Source organism: Hypanus sabinus, chromosome 3 (assembly GCF_030144855.1).
Source record: "Hypanus sabinus isolate sHypSab1 chromosome 3, sHypSab1.hap1, whole genome shotgun sequence".
Lineage (NCBI taxonomy): Eukaryota > Metazoa > Chordata > Chondrichthyes > Myliobatiformes > Dasyatidae > Hypanus > Hypanus sabinus.
In genome coordinates this window covers 71,798,693-71,816,397 of record NC_082708.1, presented here as the reverse complement: position 1 = coordinate 71,816,397, position 17,705 = coordinate 71,798,693, and the positions used below count along the sequence as shown (strand labels likewise).

At 38.1% G+C, this 17,705-nt stretch overlaps 1 protein-coding gene across 3 annotated transcripts in view; it reads right to left on the bottom strand.

Moving 5' to 3' along the window:
* Positions 1-17,705, bottom strand: part of amotl1 (angiomotin like 1) — a 110,778-nt gene that overhangs the window by 38,725 nt on the left and 54,348 nt on the right. For all 3 annotated transcript variants that reach the window (XM_059964633.1, XM_059964634.1, XM_059964632.1), the window contains exon 6: positions 17,275-17,367. In XM_059964633.1, the coding sequence (XP_059820616.1) occupies positions 17,275-17,367 (93 nt within the window). The remainder of the gene's footprint in view (positions 1-17,274; positions 17,368-17,705) is intronic.

Below are 17,705 nucleotides of genomic sequence, written 5' to 3'. Positions count from 1 at the left end.
GCCCAACCCCTTCCCCCCAACTCAAATGATTGACATAAATTGTGAACAGCAACAACCATTATAGTGCCCTGCAAGTTATTGCCTCTCAATATCTAAAATTATACATTCATACTTTTTTTTTACATTTTCTGTCAATTGAAGTATTCTTGGTCCTCACGAGTATAATATCCCCAATCTCACATGCTCTAATTTTTTTTTTCTTAAAAAGTACCTTGTGAAATACTGCTTCCCCCTTACTTATCTTCCAAGTTAAAACTTGAAAAGGGAACAAAAATCTGATGTGTGAAATACAATTTTAATACAGTGGATTCTGGTTAATTGAGGCGGTTGCTTATTTGGGCCAACCCTTAAAGAACAAAAACAAATTGAGCAAATAAGACAAGATTCTCTCTAGATGGGGCCAGAGATGGTTGCCAGTTTCTAACTTGTGTAGCCATTAGACACTACTCCGTTTGAAGCTACCAGTTTTTAAATAGCATCATTTGCATGTGGTTGTGTTTAAAAAGCAGTGATTTTTGTCATCGATCATTGGTGAGAAATAAACAGTAAGACGAGGCATCTGTGCTGATTTTGCTCATTTATAGTCAAAGGAACTTGGCAGCATACACTGCATGAACTCCTCCATCTACAGCTATTAGGAACTAATGCAGTTTTATACCACTGTAGTGGTATTGATAGTGCTCTAATTTGTTCTGTTTTTCATTTAAATACATAGTGTCACTTAGTTTCTCTTTTTTATACCTTTTTAACTACTTCCATGAAACTTTGGCTAACTGGGTGTGAATCGCGTAATTGGGCCAAAATGTACTGGCCTTGATGTGTCCCAATGAAACAGAATCCACTGCACATCCATTCTGACTCCTGACAATTCTATTTTTTTTTCTAAAGACCATTTTACAACTTCCTTGGCAATATGTTCTGGCATTTCTCATATGACTGATGCTAAGTTAACTGGTGTATATATATTCCCTCCTTTTCGGAAGACCATCTTCAATAAACCCCATTACAGGGCATTGTGTCCAGGGGATTTACCAGCTCTCGGTCTTACCCACTTTTCTGCTAAAAAGCCTGAAGATGATTACTTTCATTCTTCACGCACTGTTAGGCATGTTATTTTATGTTCTTCTTAACATGTTGTTTTGTGAAGGTAGGACAAAATGCTTGTTTAATTTTCTGCTGTCTTTATTCCCCAAAAATAATTCTGAGGCCCCTTTTGTAATTATTTCTTTTTAACTTATCTGTAGTGTTTTACAGTCTTTACACTCACTGCTAGATTACCCTATGTTCTACTTTCTTTTTAATATCTGACATAAAACATATCGGAAAATGTATATTGATTATGGTACTTGAATGGACACCAAACTTGTAGCTGAAAGATGCGCAGTCTCTTGTTTGAGAGCATTTACACCCAAAAGTAAATATCTTCAAATATGGCCATACAGAACTCTCTACCAATCCATTATTGCAACTATTGTATATCAATGAAACAACTTTAGAACTAACCTGAGCCGAGGCAATAATTTTAAATTGGAGCTGCATGATAATGTCTGGGTCGATACTATAGAAGGCATAGTAGGCTTTACAGAAAAATTATCGTCCAGGGCTTCATCTACGCATTTTCTATTCTCCATTTAGTATCAGGAACATACATACTGGCTTCATTATACAAACTAACTAAAGCCACTTTATAGGAGTGTTACTAAACAAAATACAAGGCAGCCACACAAGGGAATTATCGGTGTAAATGAGGAAAAGACTGGTCACAAAGGTAGCTTTTAAGAGGAACCTCGTGAAAAGTACAAGTTATAAAGAACAGGAAAAAAGGTCTGGAAAAGACAGAGTTCCAGCTGTTAGGGCTTAGGGACCTGAAGATATTGTGGAGCAATTAAATTAAAAGAGGGCAGAATGGGAAACTATGGGTCTTTTGGAGGACTGCAGAGTTGGAGGAGATAAAAAAAAACTAGGGTGGAAAAAGGTCACAGGGGACTCAAAATAAGAATGGGTAATTTTTCATCAAATTTTATAACTGAATAAGATGATACCATCGCAATCAAAATATTTGCCTCCCAAAATGTTTAATTATGACTAAACTGGACAATAGAATAAACTGGTATAATAGCAATCTGATATCTCAATTTTTTCCAACAGCTGTTTGGCTTATGATACCAGTGCTACCCAATTACTAAACATTAGAATTCACCCTCATTTCCACAGAAACATGGCACACATTAGCTTTGGTTGATCAAAATAAAAATGGAAAAACATCAGCTGTGCAGCTACTGACACCAGTGTGACACTATGTTTGCAATTATAATGAATTCCTTCATTGTCCTAAAGGATAAAGCTATACGCTGATTATAATATGCAGAAAAATGCTTGAAATCTATTAAATTACTTGATTGTGGCCTCAAAGGCTTACTTACGATTCCAACTTCCCAATAAAATTTTATTGACTTTTATGATTTAACTTTCTAACAACCAGTATATTGTTGATTTTTTGCTTCTATAAATAAGCAAACAAAAGTAAAGAGCCTTCAACTATTGATCCAATCAATATCTTTCAGAAGTGGCAAGCAAGCGATACAACAGCAGAGTCTGATTGATGGCTACTAATTGATTGATGTTACATGAGACAACTGCAAGGATGGCTACCATGCTCATGACATGAGGGGGATATCTCTAAAGCACTCAAGGAATCAAATCCAAAATCCACTCCATATTTTACAATCACTGTATATTACGTCCTGCTTTTCATCCCACCTTCCATAGATCTGGAAATTAAAAAGCCAGTTTCTCTCAGCAGCTTGGGTACATGGTAGTGCAAAAATCATGGTAGATAAAACTAACTAATCAGGATTTGTCAATTGTTTACAACCTCAAGTATTTCCTTTCCACCACTAACATTTACAGCATGAAAAATATAGAGTTTATCTGTGATACTATCAGAATTCAGAAAACAATCCAGAATTTCACTTGGAAAGCCTCCACACATTATTTCTGACAAGGTGAGGTTCTGTTCAATTAGTCATTAAACAGACAGTGCTGGAAATACTCAGCAGGTCAGGCAGCATTTGTGTTCCTATGATTATAGTTAAAGCTGTGAAAATGATGACAGAATGACAGAATATGCTTCTGCCACCATATTGATCGGCCATCTCTGTGTAACACAAGGATGATATGAAATTCATGTAGTTAAATCAACTCCATCTCTCTTTCTGTTGTTAATGAGGAACAGTTACAAGGTAATTAACGCAACACTTCAAAAATATTCACAGATCTGATAACAGACATGACAATGCATTTTATCATCAATGCATTTTGTTATTTTACAATTAGAAAATATATCTTAGCACGGTTAATCACCAAGATTTTTATACATTCATGTAATGATCCTGTTTATAATGATCCCAGTCACAATTCAGCCAACTTTGGTTTAACAACTTAAGAAATACGAGCAGGATAGTCCAGCTGTCCAGTCGAGTCTGCTCTGCCATTCAGTAAGACCATGGTTGATCTGGCTGTGAACTTAGATCCACTTACCTGTCTTTTCCCTATAACCCTCAAGTTCCTGCCCCGCAAAAATCTATCTGTGTGAAAAATAAATTTAATGAGATAGCCTTGACTGCTTCCCTGAGCAGAGAATTCCACAGATGCCTCATTCTCTGGGAAAAGCAATTTCTCATCATCACTGTCCTAAATTTATTCTCCCTAATCTTGAGGCAATGTCCCCTAGTTCTAGTCTCACCTACCAGTAGAAACAACTTTACTGCCTCCATCTTATCTATCCCTTTCATAATTTTGTGTTTCCTTAAGATTCCCTCTTATTTTTCTGAATTCTAGCGTGTATAGTCCCAGGCGATCTAATCTCTCCTCAAGGGTTCACCCTCTCAACTCTAGAATCAACCTGGTGAATAGTTCTGCACTGCCTCTAAAGCCAGTATCTTCCTTCAAGCAAGGAGACCAGAACAGCATGTAGTACACCAGGTGTGGCCTCACCGGTACCCTGTAAAGTTGCAGCATAACCTTCCTGTTCTGAAATTCAATTACTTTAATAATGGCCAACATTCCAATTTCCCCTTGAAAACCTATTGAACCTGTAAACTAACCTGCAGCAATTCAAGCACAAGCACACCCAAGTCCATCACCACAACCATGTGCTGCAATCTCTCATCATTCCAAATTGGATGACCTCATATCCTGCAACACTCTACTCAATCTACCAGGCACAGTGTATTATGCCTAAACAATGGAGACTACAATGAGATGAGGGGGGATATGACTAGTGTAGACTGGGAACACAGGCGATATGGTGGGACGGCTGAGAAACACTGGAAGACTTTCAAAGAGATTTTTCATGGTGCTCAACAAATGTATGTTCCAGTTAAAAGCATGGACAGTAAAGGATGGAGAGAGCCAGTCTTGGATAACTAAGGATATAATAGAAGGCATCAAACTAAAAGCTCATGCGCACAAAGCACCAACAGTAGATTAGGAAAATTTTAAAAAGCAACAAAGAACCATTAAGTGAGCAATAAAGAAAGGGAAGCTAGATTATGAAAATAAATTAGCACAGAGTATAAAAATGGTTAGTAAAAGTTTTTATAATTATATAAAGTAGAAGAGGGTGGCCAAAGTGAACATAGGTCCCTTGGAGGAAGAAAAGGGGTAATTGATATTGGGTAATGAGGAAATGGCCGAGGCTTTGAATGGCTACTTTGTGTCAGTCTTCATCATGGAGAACACATCTAACGTGCTAAAGGGAGATGATATGGATGTGATAGGAGGTGAGGATCTGAATAGCTATCACCAAAGAGATACTGCGGAGCAAACACGTGGGCCTGAAGAACTTTAGGTCCACTGGTCCTGATGGAATGCATTCCAGGGTACTGAAAGAAATGACATACGTTATAGTAGAGGCTTTGGTGATAATTTACCAAAATTCTCTTGATTCTGGAAGGGTCCTGGCGATTGGAAGATGGTAAATGTCACACCACTGTTCAAAAAAGGATATAGGCAAAGGGCAGGTAACTATAGGCCAGTAACATCTATAGCAGTGAAAATGCTTGAAGCTATTATTAAGGAAGAAATAGCAAGGCATCTGGAAAGAAATGGATCCATCAGGCAGACGTAATATGGATTCAGCAAAGGCAGGTCCTGTTTGACAAACTTACTGGAGTTCTTTGAGGATATAATGAGTGCAGTGGATAGAGGGGAACAGATGGATGTTATTTACCTGAATTCCAGAAGGCGTTCGATAGGGTGCTGCATAAAAGACTTATCCATAAGGATGCATAGAGTTGGGGGATTATATATTAGCATGGATAGAGTAGTGGTTAATTAATAGAAAGCAGAGAGTTGGGATATACGGGTGTTATTCTGGCTGACAATCTGTGGTGAGTGGTGTCCCGCAGGGGTCGGTACTGGGCCCACAACTATTCACAATATACATGAACAATCTGGAAGAGGGGACCGAGTGTAGCGTATCTAAGTTTGTTGATGATACTAAATTGAGTGGAAAAGCAAGTTGTGCAGAAGATATGCAGAGTCAGCCAAGAGATATAGATAGGTTAAGGGAGTGGGCAAGGGTCTGGCAGATGGAGTACAATGTTGGTAAATGCGAGGACATCCACTTTGAAAGGAAAAATGGAAGAGCAGATTATTATTTAAATGGTGAAAGATTGCAACATGCTGCTGTGCAGAGGGACTTGGGAGTGCTTGGGCATGAACCACAAAAGGTTAGTTTGCAACTGCAGCAGGCTATCAAGAAGGCAAATGGAATGTTGGCCTTCATTGCTAGAGGGATTTAATTTAAGAGCAGGGAGGTTATGCTGCAACTGTACAAGGTACTGGTGAGGCTACAACTGGAGTACTGAGTACAGTTCTGGTCTCCTTACTCGAGGAAAGATATACTGGCTTTGGAGGCGGTGCAGAGGAGGACCACCAGGATGATTCCAGAGATGAGGGGGTTAGACTATGAGGAGAGACTCTTCGGCTGTCCATCGATTTTCAATGATGATTGAGCACCGGTGTCGTCACAGAGCAATGTGTCTTGCTCAAGGACACAACACACTGCCTCAGCTAAGGCTCGATCTGGCGACCTTCAGATCACGAGACCAACGCCTTTATCCACTTGGCCACGTGCCACATGAGGAGAGATTAAGTCGCCTGGGACTGTACTTGCTGGAATTCAGAAGAATGAGAGGAGATCTTATAGAAACATATAAATTATGAAAAAGATAGATAAGATAGAGGCGGTAAAGTTGTTTCCACTGGTAGATGAATCTAAGACTAAGGGCCTCAAGTTTAGGGGCAATAGATTTAGGATGGAGACAAGGAGGAACTGCTTTTCCCAAAGAGTGCTGAATCTGTGGAATTCTCTGCCCAATGAAGTAGTGGAAGCTACCTCAGTAAATATATTTTAACAAGGTTGGATGGATTTTTGCATAGTAGGGAATTAAAGGGTATGGGGAAAAGGCAGGTAGGTGGAAATGAGTCCATGGTCAGATCAGCCATGATCTTATTGAATGGGGGAGCAGGCTCGACGGGCCAGATGGCCTACTCCTGCTCCTATTTCTTATGTTCTTATGTATCCTTGTTCACTCACCTAACCCATCTATACCTCTCTGCAGACTCACCACATACTCTATGCAAGTTGCTCTTCCATTCAATTTAGTATTATCAGCAAACTTAGATATGTTATAGTCCTTCCCCTCTTCCAAATCATTAAATCATTAACAGTAAAGAGAATGTGGGACACCCATTTTGAGAGACAAAATTCAAAGGAACCGAGCAGAGCATTTCTGAAGATCAGATGCAATGAGATTTATTAATAATTCTGGATCCTCAGCTATTGTTAATTGCAGCACAGAATCAAAATAAAATAAAAATATTGATTGAGTCACAGCTGGAAAACTGAACGCAGCTTCTGAATCCTTCTTTAGTAACATACGTCAAGACCAAGTAAAAGATACAAAAGAGATCAATTAATTTCATGTCAGTTATGAAAATGACAGAAAACAGATCACACTGTGAGGGCTGCAAAGACAGAGAAATGGAAAAAAGATGTTGGAAATTTTCAGCAGATCAGGCAGTAACAGTCTAGGTTGATAATCTTTCAACAATCTGAAGATAAACAATTTAAAAGAAAAGACATACTGGGGGTGGAACTGATGAAGAAAGCACAAAACAGAAGCTCTTTGATATAATGCAATGCAAAACAGATGAAATGATCAAAGGGATTATGGGCAGGGCAAAAGCATGTGGTGATGGAACAAGCAAAGTAACAAGGTTTTTATTTGCAGCAATTTCTCAATTAAAGAATCAATTTTACATTGGTGATGATTGTGCTACACAGGATTGTGAAGCAACTTGCTCTCTGGTATTAAACATATAAGTGAATATTCTAGATCAGGGGATCCCAACCTGGGGTCCATGGGCCCCTCGGTTATTAGTAAGGATTCATGGCATAAAAAAGCTGGGAACCCCTGTTTTAGAGAGTACTAGAGCTGAAATACGCCAGGAAGGAAAGCACCAAAATCAAAGTTCAAGGTAAAATTATCAAAGAACGTATATGTTACCATATAAAACCCTGAGATTAATTTTCCACCAGGCATTTGCAGGGGAAAAAAGAATCTTAGTATCAGGTTTATTATCACCAGCATGTGACTTGAAATTTGTTATCTTAGCAGCAGCAGTTCAATGCAATACATAATCTAGGAGAGAGAGAAAAAATAATAAATAAAATAAAACATAATAATAAATAAGCAAGTAAATCAGTTACATATATTGAATAGATTATTAAAATATGCAAAAACAGAAATACTGTATACTAAAAAGTGAGGTAATGTCCAAAGCTTCAAAGTCCATTTTGGAATCAAATGGCAAAGGGAAAGAAGCTGTTCCTGAATCACTGAGTGTGTGCCTTCAGGCTTCTGTACCTCTTACCTGATGGTGACGGTGTGTAAAGGGCAAGCCCGAGGTACAGGAGGTCTTTAATAATGGGACACCACTCTTTCTGAGTGTCTTTCTGAGACACCACTCCCTAAAGATGTCCTGGGTATTTTGTAGGCTACTGCCCAAGATGGAGCTGATTAGATTTACAACCTTCTGCAGCTTCTTTTGGTGCTGTGCAGTAGCCCCTCCATACCAGACAGCGATACAGCCTGTCAGAATGCTCTCCACGGTACAACTATAGAAGTTTTTGGGTGTATTTTGAGATATACAATAGAATTGTATGAAAAACTGTACTGTGTGTAGAGACTTTGAAGGCAAGATGATGAACCAAATATGACATATGTAAATAATCCATATTCAATTATTTTTCAGAAATTGTATGTTGGGTGGCAGTGTGGAAGTGTAAGGTGCTCCTTCCCTCCGCTGACCTGTAGGTTACCTTTGGGCAAGGTGCATCACCTGCTTAGCCCCTGATCAGGGTCACATGAAACCATGGGAGCAGGTGACGGATGTTCTTATGAGTAACTGGTGCACACCACAAATCCTGGTTATGCGACCACTGACGCCAGCAGACAATCTCTGAAGTGTACTGATAATGGCTGGTAAGGTCATGTAAAGACACTGCCCAGAAGGTGGCAATGGCAAACTGCTTCAGTAGGAAAAATTTGCCAAGAACAATCATGGTCATGGGAGCATGATCGCCTCCGTCATACAAGATGGCACATAATGATGGTGTTATTTACTAGCATGGCATGATCTGCATCATTTTTAGCTCTATACACCATGACTTTGTCTGTTTACATTAAGATGCATCATAATGAATGGGGCAGAAACCTGTTACCCCAAACACTGATCATGTGCTCCAAGCTGTGTTGTTTCTGGCTGAGAACAGAGACTTCTGTTAAACATGGCAAGGCTCTAATAACCAGTTATCAAAGGTGTCACTGTGTCAGAGCAATTGAGTGTTTATAAATATCTTTGTTAAAAAGTAATAATTTGTTGCTAAACATTTGGTACAGAAAAAAAAATGGTGGAAGTTGTCACTATTCACTTCACCCCATGCTGGAAGCTGGGACTTTGTGGTACAAACGTAGATGTGCACACATTAATATTGGAATGGGCGATGGGAACAGAAATGTTCGGCTACCCATGTTGGACTATTTCATCTGTGGACCAGCAGTTGCAGAAGTAATTTCAGGCACTTATTTTTGCTTTAAGTCTGACATGAGATTTCCTTAGTAATAGCGGAACCTTTGAACTTCTGCCAGTCTATCAGGTCCTTAAACATACCATGGGAAGCAGAATTTGTTTGCGTCTCCCCTTTAAACAATCAGGTCTCCACTGAAATTTTTCGGTGCACCTGGATCACCGAGCAGCAGAGGTTTCTGATTCAGTGAAACTCTGAGAACCTTGGACATTGGACAGAAGAGGGCAGACATCCGGCAGAGGGCAAGGGATGAGGATAAAACTACTCTGAGCAATCTCACAGTGGGGAACCGAGTTTTTTACATCTGGGGGCCAGTCATCAAGAACTAGCCCATAAGTAAACACTGAGCAACACTTACCATTGCCACAAAGTACAGGAGGTCAGCCATTCTGATGATCAACCCATTATGCTTTAAGAGTGCCAATTAATTATTTTGACAGATAGAATACACAGTGTAACAGTTTCTTTGTGATGTAACCTCGAAACGAATTAGAATGACTTTACAGATTAGATTTTTAGTGATCACTGCTGGTCAAATTGGTGCAAGCAAGTATTATTTTGTTAGTCCACTTGAACATGGATTTGTTAGAAGAAGGTAGTAAGACATGTGGAGACACCAGTGACTGTAGACACTGGAACATGGAGCAAAAATAAAACAGCTAGAGGAAAAGGGAAGGTTGATATTTCAGGTTGAGACCCTGCATTAAAATCCATAGGCTTCTGTACGGTAACATAGAGGAAGTATAAGCAAGATATGCGGTAGAAGTCACGTCATGAGGAACAGTAACATTGTGGGAAAACAAAACAAAGCAAGCGTCTTCATAATGCCATTTATAGAACGTATGCATTTTAAGTTTGTGCATTTTGGTTTTCTGAGCTTAGATTAATTCAAGATTCTACTGCCTTCTGGAACACAAAGGAAGTAGTGAACATGTAAATCCAAAAAAAAATTGTACTTTGTTGCTAGAAACTGAAATAAAAACTAAAAATGCTAGAATTGCTCATCAACAATGGTTCCGCTAACTTGTAATAACCAAATCTTGGGCTGTGCAATTTTTTGCCAAGTGACAACATGTGCCCACTGAATTTTATATATAGAGATATTCATTTTAATAGCTAGCAAAACACTGTCAATAAGAACTTTGATCTCCTCTGGGTTTAATCGTTTTCGCTCTCATTCATCTGCACTCTCACAAAACATACGTAGCAGGCCGGTAGCAGGTAATGAAGGATTTTCTCATCAGAGCTTTTCCACACTGTCCATCAGTGATTTGTGACACTTTAAAAAGTAAACTTCTTCCCACTTGCAAGGTTTCCAGTACCTTTTGCATTGTGGTAATACACAGGTACCTAACAACGGTTTCTGTATCATACATAAATATTTTTTGTAGCTGCACATTCCTATCCTCATGAGCTTTCAGTGTAGCAGTTTCTATTGTTTCATTCCACTTTAAATGAACAAGCAGTTCTTTTGCGCTTCATGCTCTTCTTTGGAATTCGATACCGTGAATCAATGATTTCTTCAATAAAAATAATATAAATAAACCAGTTCTAAAATCTGCAGACAAATCATTGCAAACCCCACGTTGTCAACACCATCCGCATCAGACACCGGAAAAGGCAATGTGATTCTGTATGATTGTGAAGTATACTTAACATGCCAACTAGGTGGAGGCCGACAACCTTTTGTACGCAGTTTAAATTCCTTTGTGTGCTAGTAGCAAAAGATGAGTGCACATGTACACGTGAACACCTTAGAGGGAACATGACCCAGCCAGTGAGGCAGCATTGTTGGAAAGAAAACTAGATGATGTTTCTTGTTTAAACCTTTTCATCAGAACTGGGAAATGAGAATACAGGTTTACTTTCAGTAGCAAAGATAGGGGAGAGATGGTTAGAACCAAGGGAATACATGTCTTAAATGGCAAGAACAAATGTCGTAGTGTATTTGTTAGAAGTACACTGAGTTGCAGGGAAGTAGTGAAAATGGTTAAGAAAAAGCACAGAAGGCCAAAGAGGGGGAATTCAAAATGGTATTGAAGATAAAGCCTCACTAAAGGATTGACGCCTACATTGGAAAATAGGAGGATTAACAACGGTTATAAAAAACACAGAAAGACCATTTTGTACATACCTAATTACCAGTTGTCTACATCACAATTCAAAGGTGAGTGCCAAAGGATACAAAATCAGCCCGAATACCAGATTGTGCAGATTTAATGTTGCACAATGCTTGCTGTATCCAACAGCTCCTGGAAAGTGAGATCCTGTCTCAGATTTGCGTATGCAAATAGGGAAATGCCAGGTTGGAGCCATACTGCCAGATTCAGAGCAGTAAATTTGCCACTTTGCTCCACCCTCAGGTCAGCCCCCAAAGTGACTTGCAGCACCCTAGGCACCACTAATTTCAATAGGGATTGTAGTGCAAGGATTCAGGAGGCAAAAGACATTTCAAAAGTACATTCTTTAATGTTTTCAATATCTAAGTAATTGTTTCTTATCAACTTAATGTTTAAAAATATATATATTTCTGTTTTTATGATGTTTTTAATTGTGGACATCTTTAAACTGCCGATTTTTGCACTCTACAATGCTACTTTCCCTGTTTTGCCAACTGCCAAGGCTAGCAATGAGACAGGATCTACTTACTGTAGATTCAGGACTAGGCTACCATCCTCTCAGGATCGGCCCTTTATATCCTGCAAGATGCAAACACTGGCAAGGACAGACCATAATTGTGACTTGGCCTAACCCATTTTTTTAGCACATTCCAATCAACTAACTTCTATTCATTTTCATTTTCAATCTTTTTTTTAAATTGATTTAAAAAAAAAGTGAATAGATGCGAATGAGGAGAAGTTACATCAAATACATAATGCAATAAACGTACAAACAACGAAAGGGATGTATACTGTCAAAATCACGTAATTGTAATATTAGACTATTGTGTATAAACAAAGAGCCACAACTCCTCTTGACAATTCACACAAAAAAAAGACTGAAAGTTTTTTTTATGTAAAGAGGAAAAAACCCCACTAAACTAATCTAAAACAAAAAGGGACTGGGCAGTCCATTTGAGGATAAAATTACAAAAGAAGAAAAAAAACAGGTGAATCTGCTAGTATTTTCTCCTTTTGTAATTTTATCCTCAAACTAACTTTTATTGAATACCTTTGAACTAATTTATACTTTCAATGCAATATAATCTATGGAACGACAACTAATTGAATTTAAATAAAGATATAGATTAAGACAAAATGATCAAAGAATAGTAGAAGCACTTTGTAGTAAATAGATCTGTGCAAGCATAACTATGAGGGTGGTTTGAAGTTTCCAGCCAGAATGGAAATTTCAAGTGAAGTCAAGTCAACTTTTATTGTTATTTCGACCATAACTGCTGGTACGGTGCATAGTAAAAATGAGACAACGTTTTTCAGGACCATGGTGTTACATGACACAGGACAAATAACTAGATTGAATTATGTAATTAAAAAAAAACAGAGAAAGCTACACTAGACTACAGACCTACACAGGACTGCATAAAGTGCACAAAAACAGTGCAGGCAATAAACAGGACAGTAGGGCAAGGTGTCAGTCCAGGCTTCGGGTATTGAGGAGTCTGATAGCTTGGGGGACGAAACTGTTACATAGTCTGGTCGTGAGAGCCCGAATGCTTTGGAGCCTTTTCCCATTTGGCAGGAGGGAGAAGAGATTGTATGAGGGGTGCATGGGGTCCTTCACAATGCTGTTTCCTTTGCAGATGTAGCGTGTAGTGTAAACGTCCGTGATGGCAGGAAGAGAGACCCCGATGATCTTCTCAGCTGACCTCACTATCTGCTGCAGGGTCTTTCAATCCGAGATGGTGCAATTTCCAAACCAGGCAGTGATGCAGTTGCTCAGAATGCTCTCAATACAACCTTTGTAGAAGGTAATGAGGATAGGGGGTGGGAGATGGACTTTCCTCAGCCTTCACAAAAATTAGAGACGCTGTTGGGCTTTCTTTGCTATGGAGCTGGTGTTGAGGGACCAGGTGAGATTCTCTGTCAGGTGAACACCAAGAAATTTGGTGCTGTTTACGATCTCTGCTGTAAGTTAGTGGATTGATTTTGGCACATAAGTTGTGTGTAATCATCTCTCCTTCCCACCAATTGATGGAGAAATTATGCTGCTTTAGTAGTGAGAAATTATTATAGTGGCTTGGTGTTTCTGGCCAGCACTCTGCAACACTTTGAATGGTACAGTGATACAATATATATGTTCTTATTCCTTTCCTTTTAATATTATTTCATCTTGTTCAGCATTCAGCTCCAAGACAAGGAGCAGCCACTTGGGTTAGAGTAAGGTGCTGACTAAGGCTTCAATTTCACTGGTTAGCTCTGAACAGAAAATATACTTAGAAAGTGGATAAATTTACTTAAACACTAAATACATTAAAATCAAAAGGACATTGTTCAGTCAGAATAAAATGAATTGCAGTAACAGTAGGTACCATCAGGTCTTGAATATCTAATGAACTGATATGTGGCTTACTAGTTGACATCAGAATAGATGGCTAGATCAAAAAAGCTTACAATAATGCATTTATACTAAATTACCGCCAGTTTTAATTTAGATGACATTTTTTCTTCAACTGATCTCAAGAATTAATTTTATATTTCATGCAGACATTCAAAAAATGTTATGGCAAACTTCCAAATTGAGATTAGTTATATTCACCATTGCAAGCAATTTGAAGTGCTTAACGCTTTCCTGAAAAAAAAATTAACGAATTAAAGACAATCCCCAAAACCTACAGTACAGGTGTATCTGCTAGTATTTATATCAAGCCTTCCGATACATTCTGTGTCTGTAAAGGAAACTAGCTTAGAGGCCAACAGATGGAATAGCAAAACAGGGCTGGCAAGCAGCCAAAAAAGAGCATCTTCCAAAGCAATGAATGGTATTTCTTGTGGTCCATGTTAGAGTCTGATGATTGAGGCTCGCTATTTGCTTTGCGTATTTAGAGTATGCAAAACTCCTGGCAGGAGTAATCCAACGAGAAACTGTAGACCTTTAACCAGCAATGCAGCTGCTGTTGGCATTCCCAATATGTGCTCCATCCGAACTTAATTCAAGGGAATGTGCTAATATAGAAGTGGACAGACTATTTCTGCACATTTAGCTATGGAAATAAGACTGCTATCACATGGTGCAAGATTCTCATTTTACTCAACACTTCAAGCCCAATAGTGCATTTCCTTTTATTTAAACTGATGGATTCAAGAGTTCTATATGCTTAAATGAAAAATTCTAACTCTTACTGTACAACATTCCACTAAATTATCAATGGTTAAAATGAAAGAAAAATATTAATGAAAGAGTTGCTTTATTTTTATAGCATCTTGATCACATATGTGACATTACATCATTGGTTTATATTTGGTTAAATATGTAAACTGAGTCTAGGCTAACAGACGACAACTTAGTTTCATAATATGTAGTTTATTTTTAATTGCTCGAGGTCAACATCACAGCTTCCTTTCAAATGCCGTGTATTTTATATAAAGTTTCTCCTCCTGACAGCTTGCATCAAGTTTCTCGCTGCTGCTATCAGGAAGGAGGTACAGGAGCTTCAGGGCTCACACCACCAGATTCAGGAAGTTATTACCCCTCAACCATCAGGCTCTTGAACGAAAGGGAACAACTTCACTCACCCCATCACTGAACTGTTCTCACAACCTATGGACTAACTTTCAAGGACTCTTCATCTCATGTTCTTAATATTTGTTGCTTTTTATTATTAGTACTATTATTTTTTTTTATTATTTTCATATTTGCACAGTTTGTCTTCCCTGTTGGTGCGATCTTCCATTGATTTTATTATGGTTACTGGATTTATTGAATGTGCCCGCAAGAAAATGAATCTCAGGGTTGTATATAGTGACATGCATATACTCAGATAATAAATTTATATTGAACTTTGAACCTGATGTCAGGAAAAAAATCTAATACCAAAGCATGTCCCAGTGGAAAACAAATCATGACAGTTCAAATTTTGGAAACAAAAGCTATTAGAGCAGTAAATGTTAGTGCATGCAACTTTAACATATTTCACATTTCCAATAATGGTTTTGATGCATAAAAAGTTAATATTTTTGCATAAAGAATAGTACTACTACAATTAACCAGAATATTTATACCAGGAGGTTACTACTTTAAGGTTCAAACTCCTAGCACTTCCAAAAATAAAATTTTGTTCTTGCCTAATAACATTACGATTGATACATGGTTAATTCTGCTTTGTATGGTTATACAATTAAATTTTAAAACTATAATTACTTCAACTTACTCAGAGTCAGTGTGGAAACAAGTCCTTCAGCCCATTGAATTGGAATTGCCCATCAAACAACCATTTTTACACCAATCTTACACAGATTCCCGCAGTGCCCACAGATTCTACCACTCACCTCCACACTAGGGTAACCAAGAGATACCGAAAGTCGCACAAGAACCATACAAATTTAACACAGAGCATTGGAAGTCAAGCTCAAACCTGAGTTAGTTGAGTTGTGAGGTGCAACACCACTATGTGTGCCAGTGGGCAGCACAAACCTGTCCCTTCAATTTGAAATAATTTTAATTTGAATTCAAATATGTATATCCCTTTAAAATGAATATCAGGTGTACAGGTAAAGCCATAGTCCCCCAGTTACTGGCCTATTTTTGTGAATTAACAAAGAATTGATTTTGAAAGCAGCCAGAATGTACAGTAGTTCTGTCACATCTGACATATTTCTTCAAAAATATTGGGAGAAACAAAATATCACTAATATTTTAGGTCAACTTGGAGAATGCATGAAGGTGCTATACAATTTCAGATCTCCCTTTTTCCCTCTGCTTTTGTTGATCAAGAGAACAGGTTAGCATCTTGAGGAATAAAATTAGTGTAATCAGTGGTTTAAGACAAGGCTTAAAACAGCTGTCTCTGAAATTTATAAAGCATCAAATTACTTAGTATTTAATGATTACATTTAGAAAAGCACCCCTGGGTCACAACATACAAAGCAAGTCAGTGCATGTAGTTTAATTAAAAGCCAAGCAGTGGGATAGCCCTAAGCAAGCAATTGGCATTCAACTGCTGCAGAACTCCAACTGAGCATATACCCAACTCTCCAAAAATAAAGAAACAACAAATTTCCTGTAAAACAATTGGCCTATTTCATGTGTTGTGAATAGTTCCCATCATCTCTGTGGAAGATACATATATTTATAGCTTTACTGATCATTATTGAAGAGTTGCATGGAGATTAACTCATTACCTGAAAGGAGCTAAGTTTGGGTTGGGCAAATTTCCTTTCACCATACTGAAGAACCAGCTTTCAGGCTGAGTATCCACATTTTAGCTGAGAAATACAAATGCTTGCTGTGGGTCTAGGTAACAACTAGTGTAAACATTTTTACAGATATTAGTCCTTGTTTGAAGTATTAATGGTTTTGTTCTAAATAACTGGATTGACCGGAGGAGGTTGATCCCTGGACTGCAATCCAAATTGCAAATACAGTAAAGTTATTGTGTTGATTTTAAACTTAAAAATCTGGCTTTTGAGGTAGTTTCATCAAAATTATTTGCAGCAGATAACTGTTTTACAAATAACATTCCCCTGCAAGCTTCACTTAGTAAACTACACAAAGCAAATTGCAAAAATTCTCATTGCGTTAGGACGCTAACACCCAGTCTTGACATACACTGGGCAAAAATATAGAAGCCTCCAAATTTCCAACTAGAAAATAAAACAAAGAGGAGGAACATGAACCTAACAGAAAGCGGGACTGAATTTCAACTTTGGGTTTTGATTTTATTTTTTGGGGTAATGCTGATTTTGTCCTCCTTGCTTACTATGATGCAGCTCTGCCATTCCACTTCACCCCAACATCTCAGCAACATGCAAAAATTATACTCGTAATTCACTTTTTATATAAATAAAGACAAAACTATTACTGTTGCTGTAACCTATGTGTCCATCATACTAAGGTTCAACTTTCCCTGCACATCAAAAGAAGAATTTTATCTTTAACACAGAACATCCACCTGAACCCCAGAGCTTGTTCTGGGTATTCTGGTCCACAGTACTTACTCTGAGTTGTGTAATGATCCTCTGTTTTCATGCCATCTTCAGTTTCATCATACACCCTGCTGGCTATCTGCCTGTTAGCAGTCTCTAGGCGATCTATGTAGAAATAAAACATATTTCTTCAAAAATATTAAAATGTTATTTATGGCAAGTTGTTGCAAAATAGCTAACATAGGCAAACCAAGATTTGTGCTACTTCTATTACAATTTTCCCAAATGTCCTGCTACACAGATTACAACCGATACTTTCACAGCACAACCTCTATGAGAATTCCAATTGACTCTCAAACCACTTAACTATCCCTGTGTTTCAGACAAGCACTCACTCATTTCACTGAGACATCTAGAGTCTTTTTTCTATTCCCACTTGTGGTCTCCCGACACTAGCCAAAACAAACACAGAATTCTTTTCCAACTATCATCCTTTCTCAAAC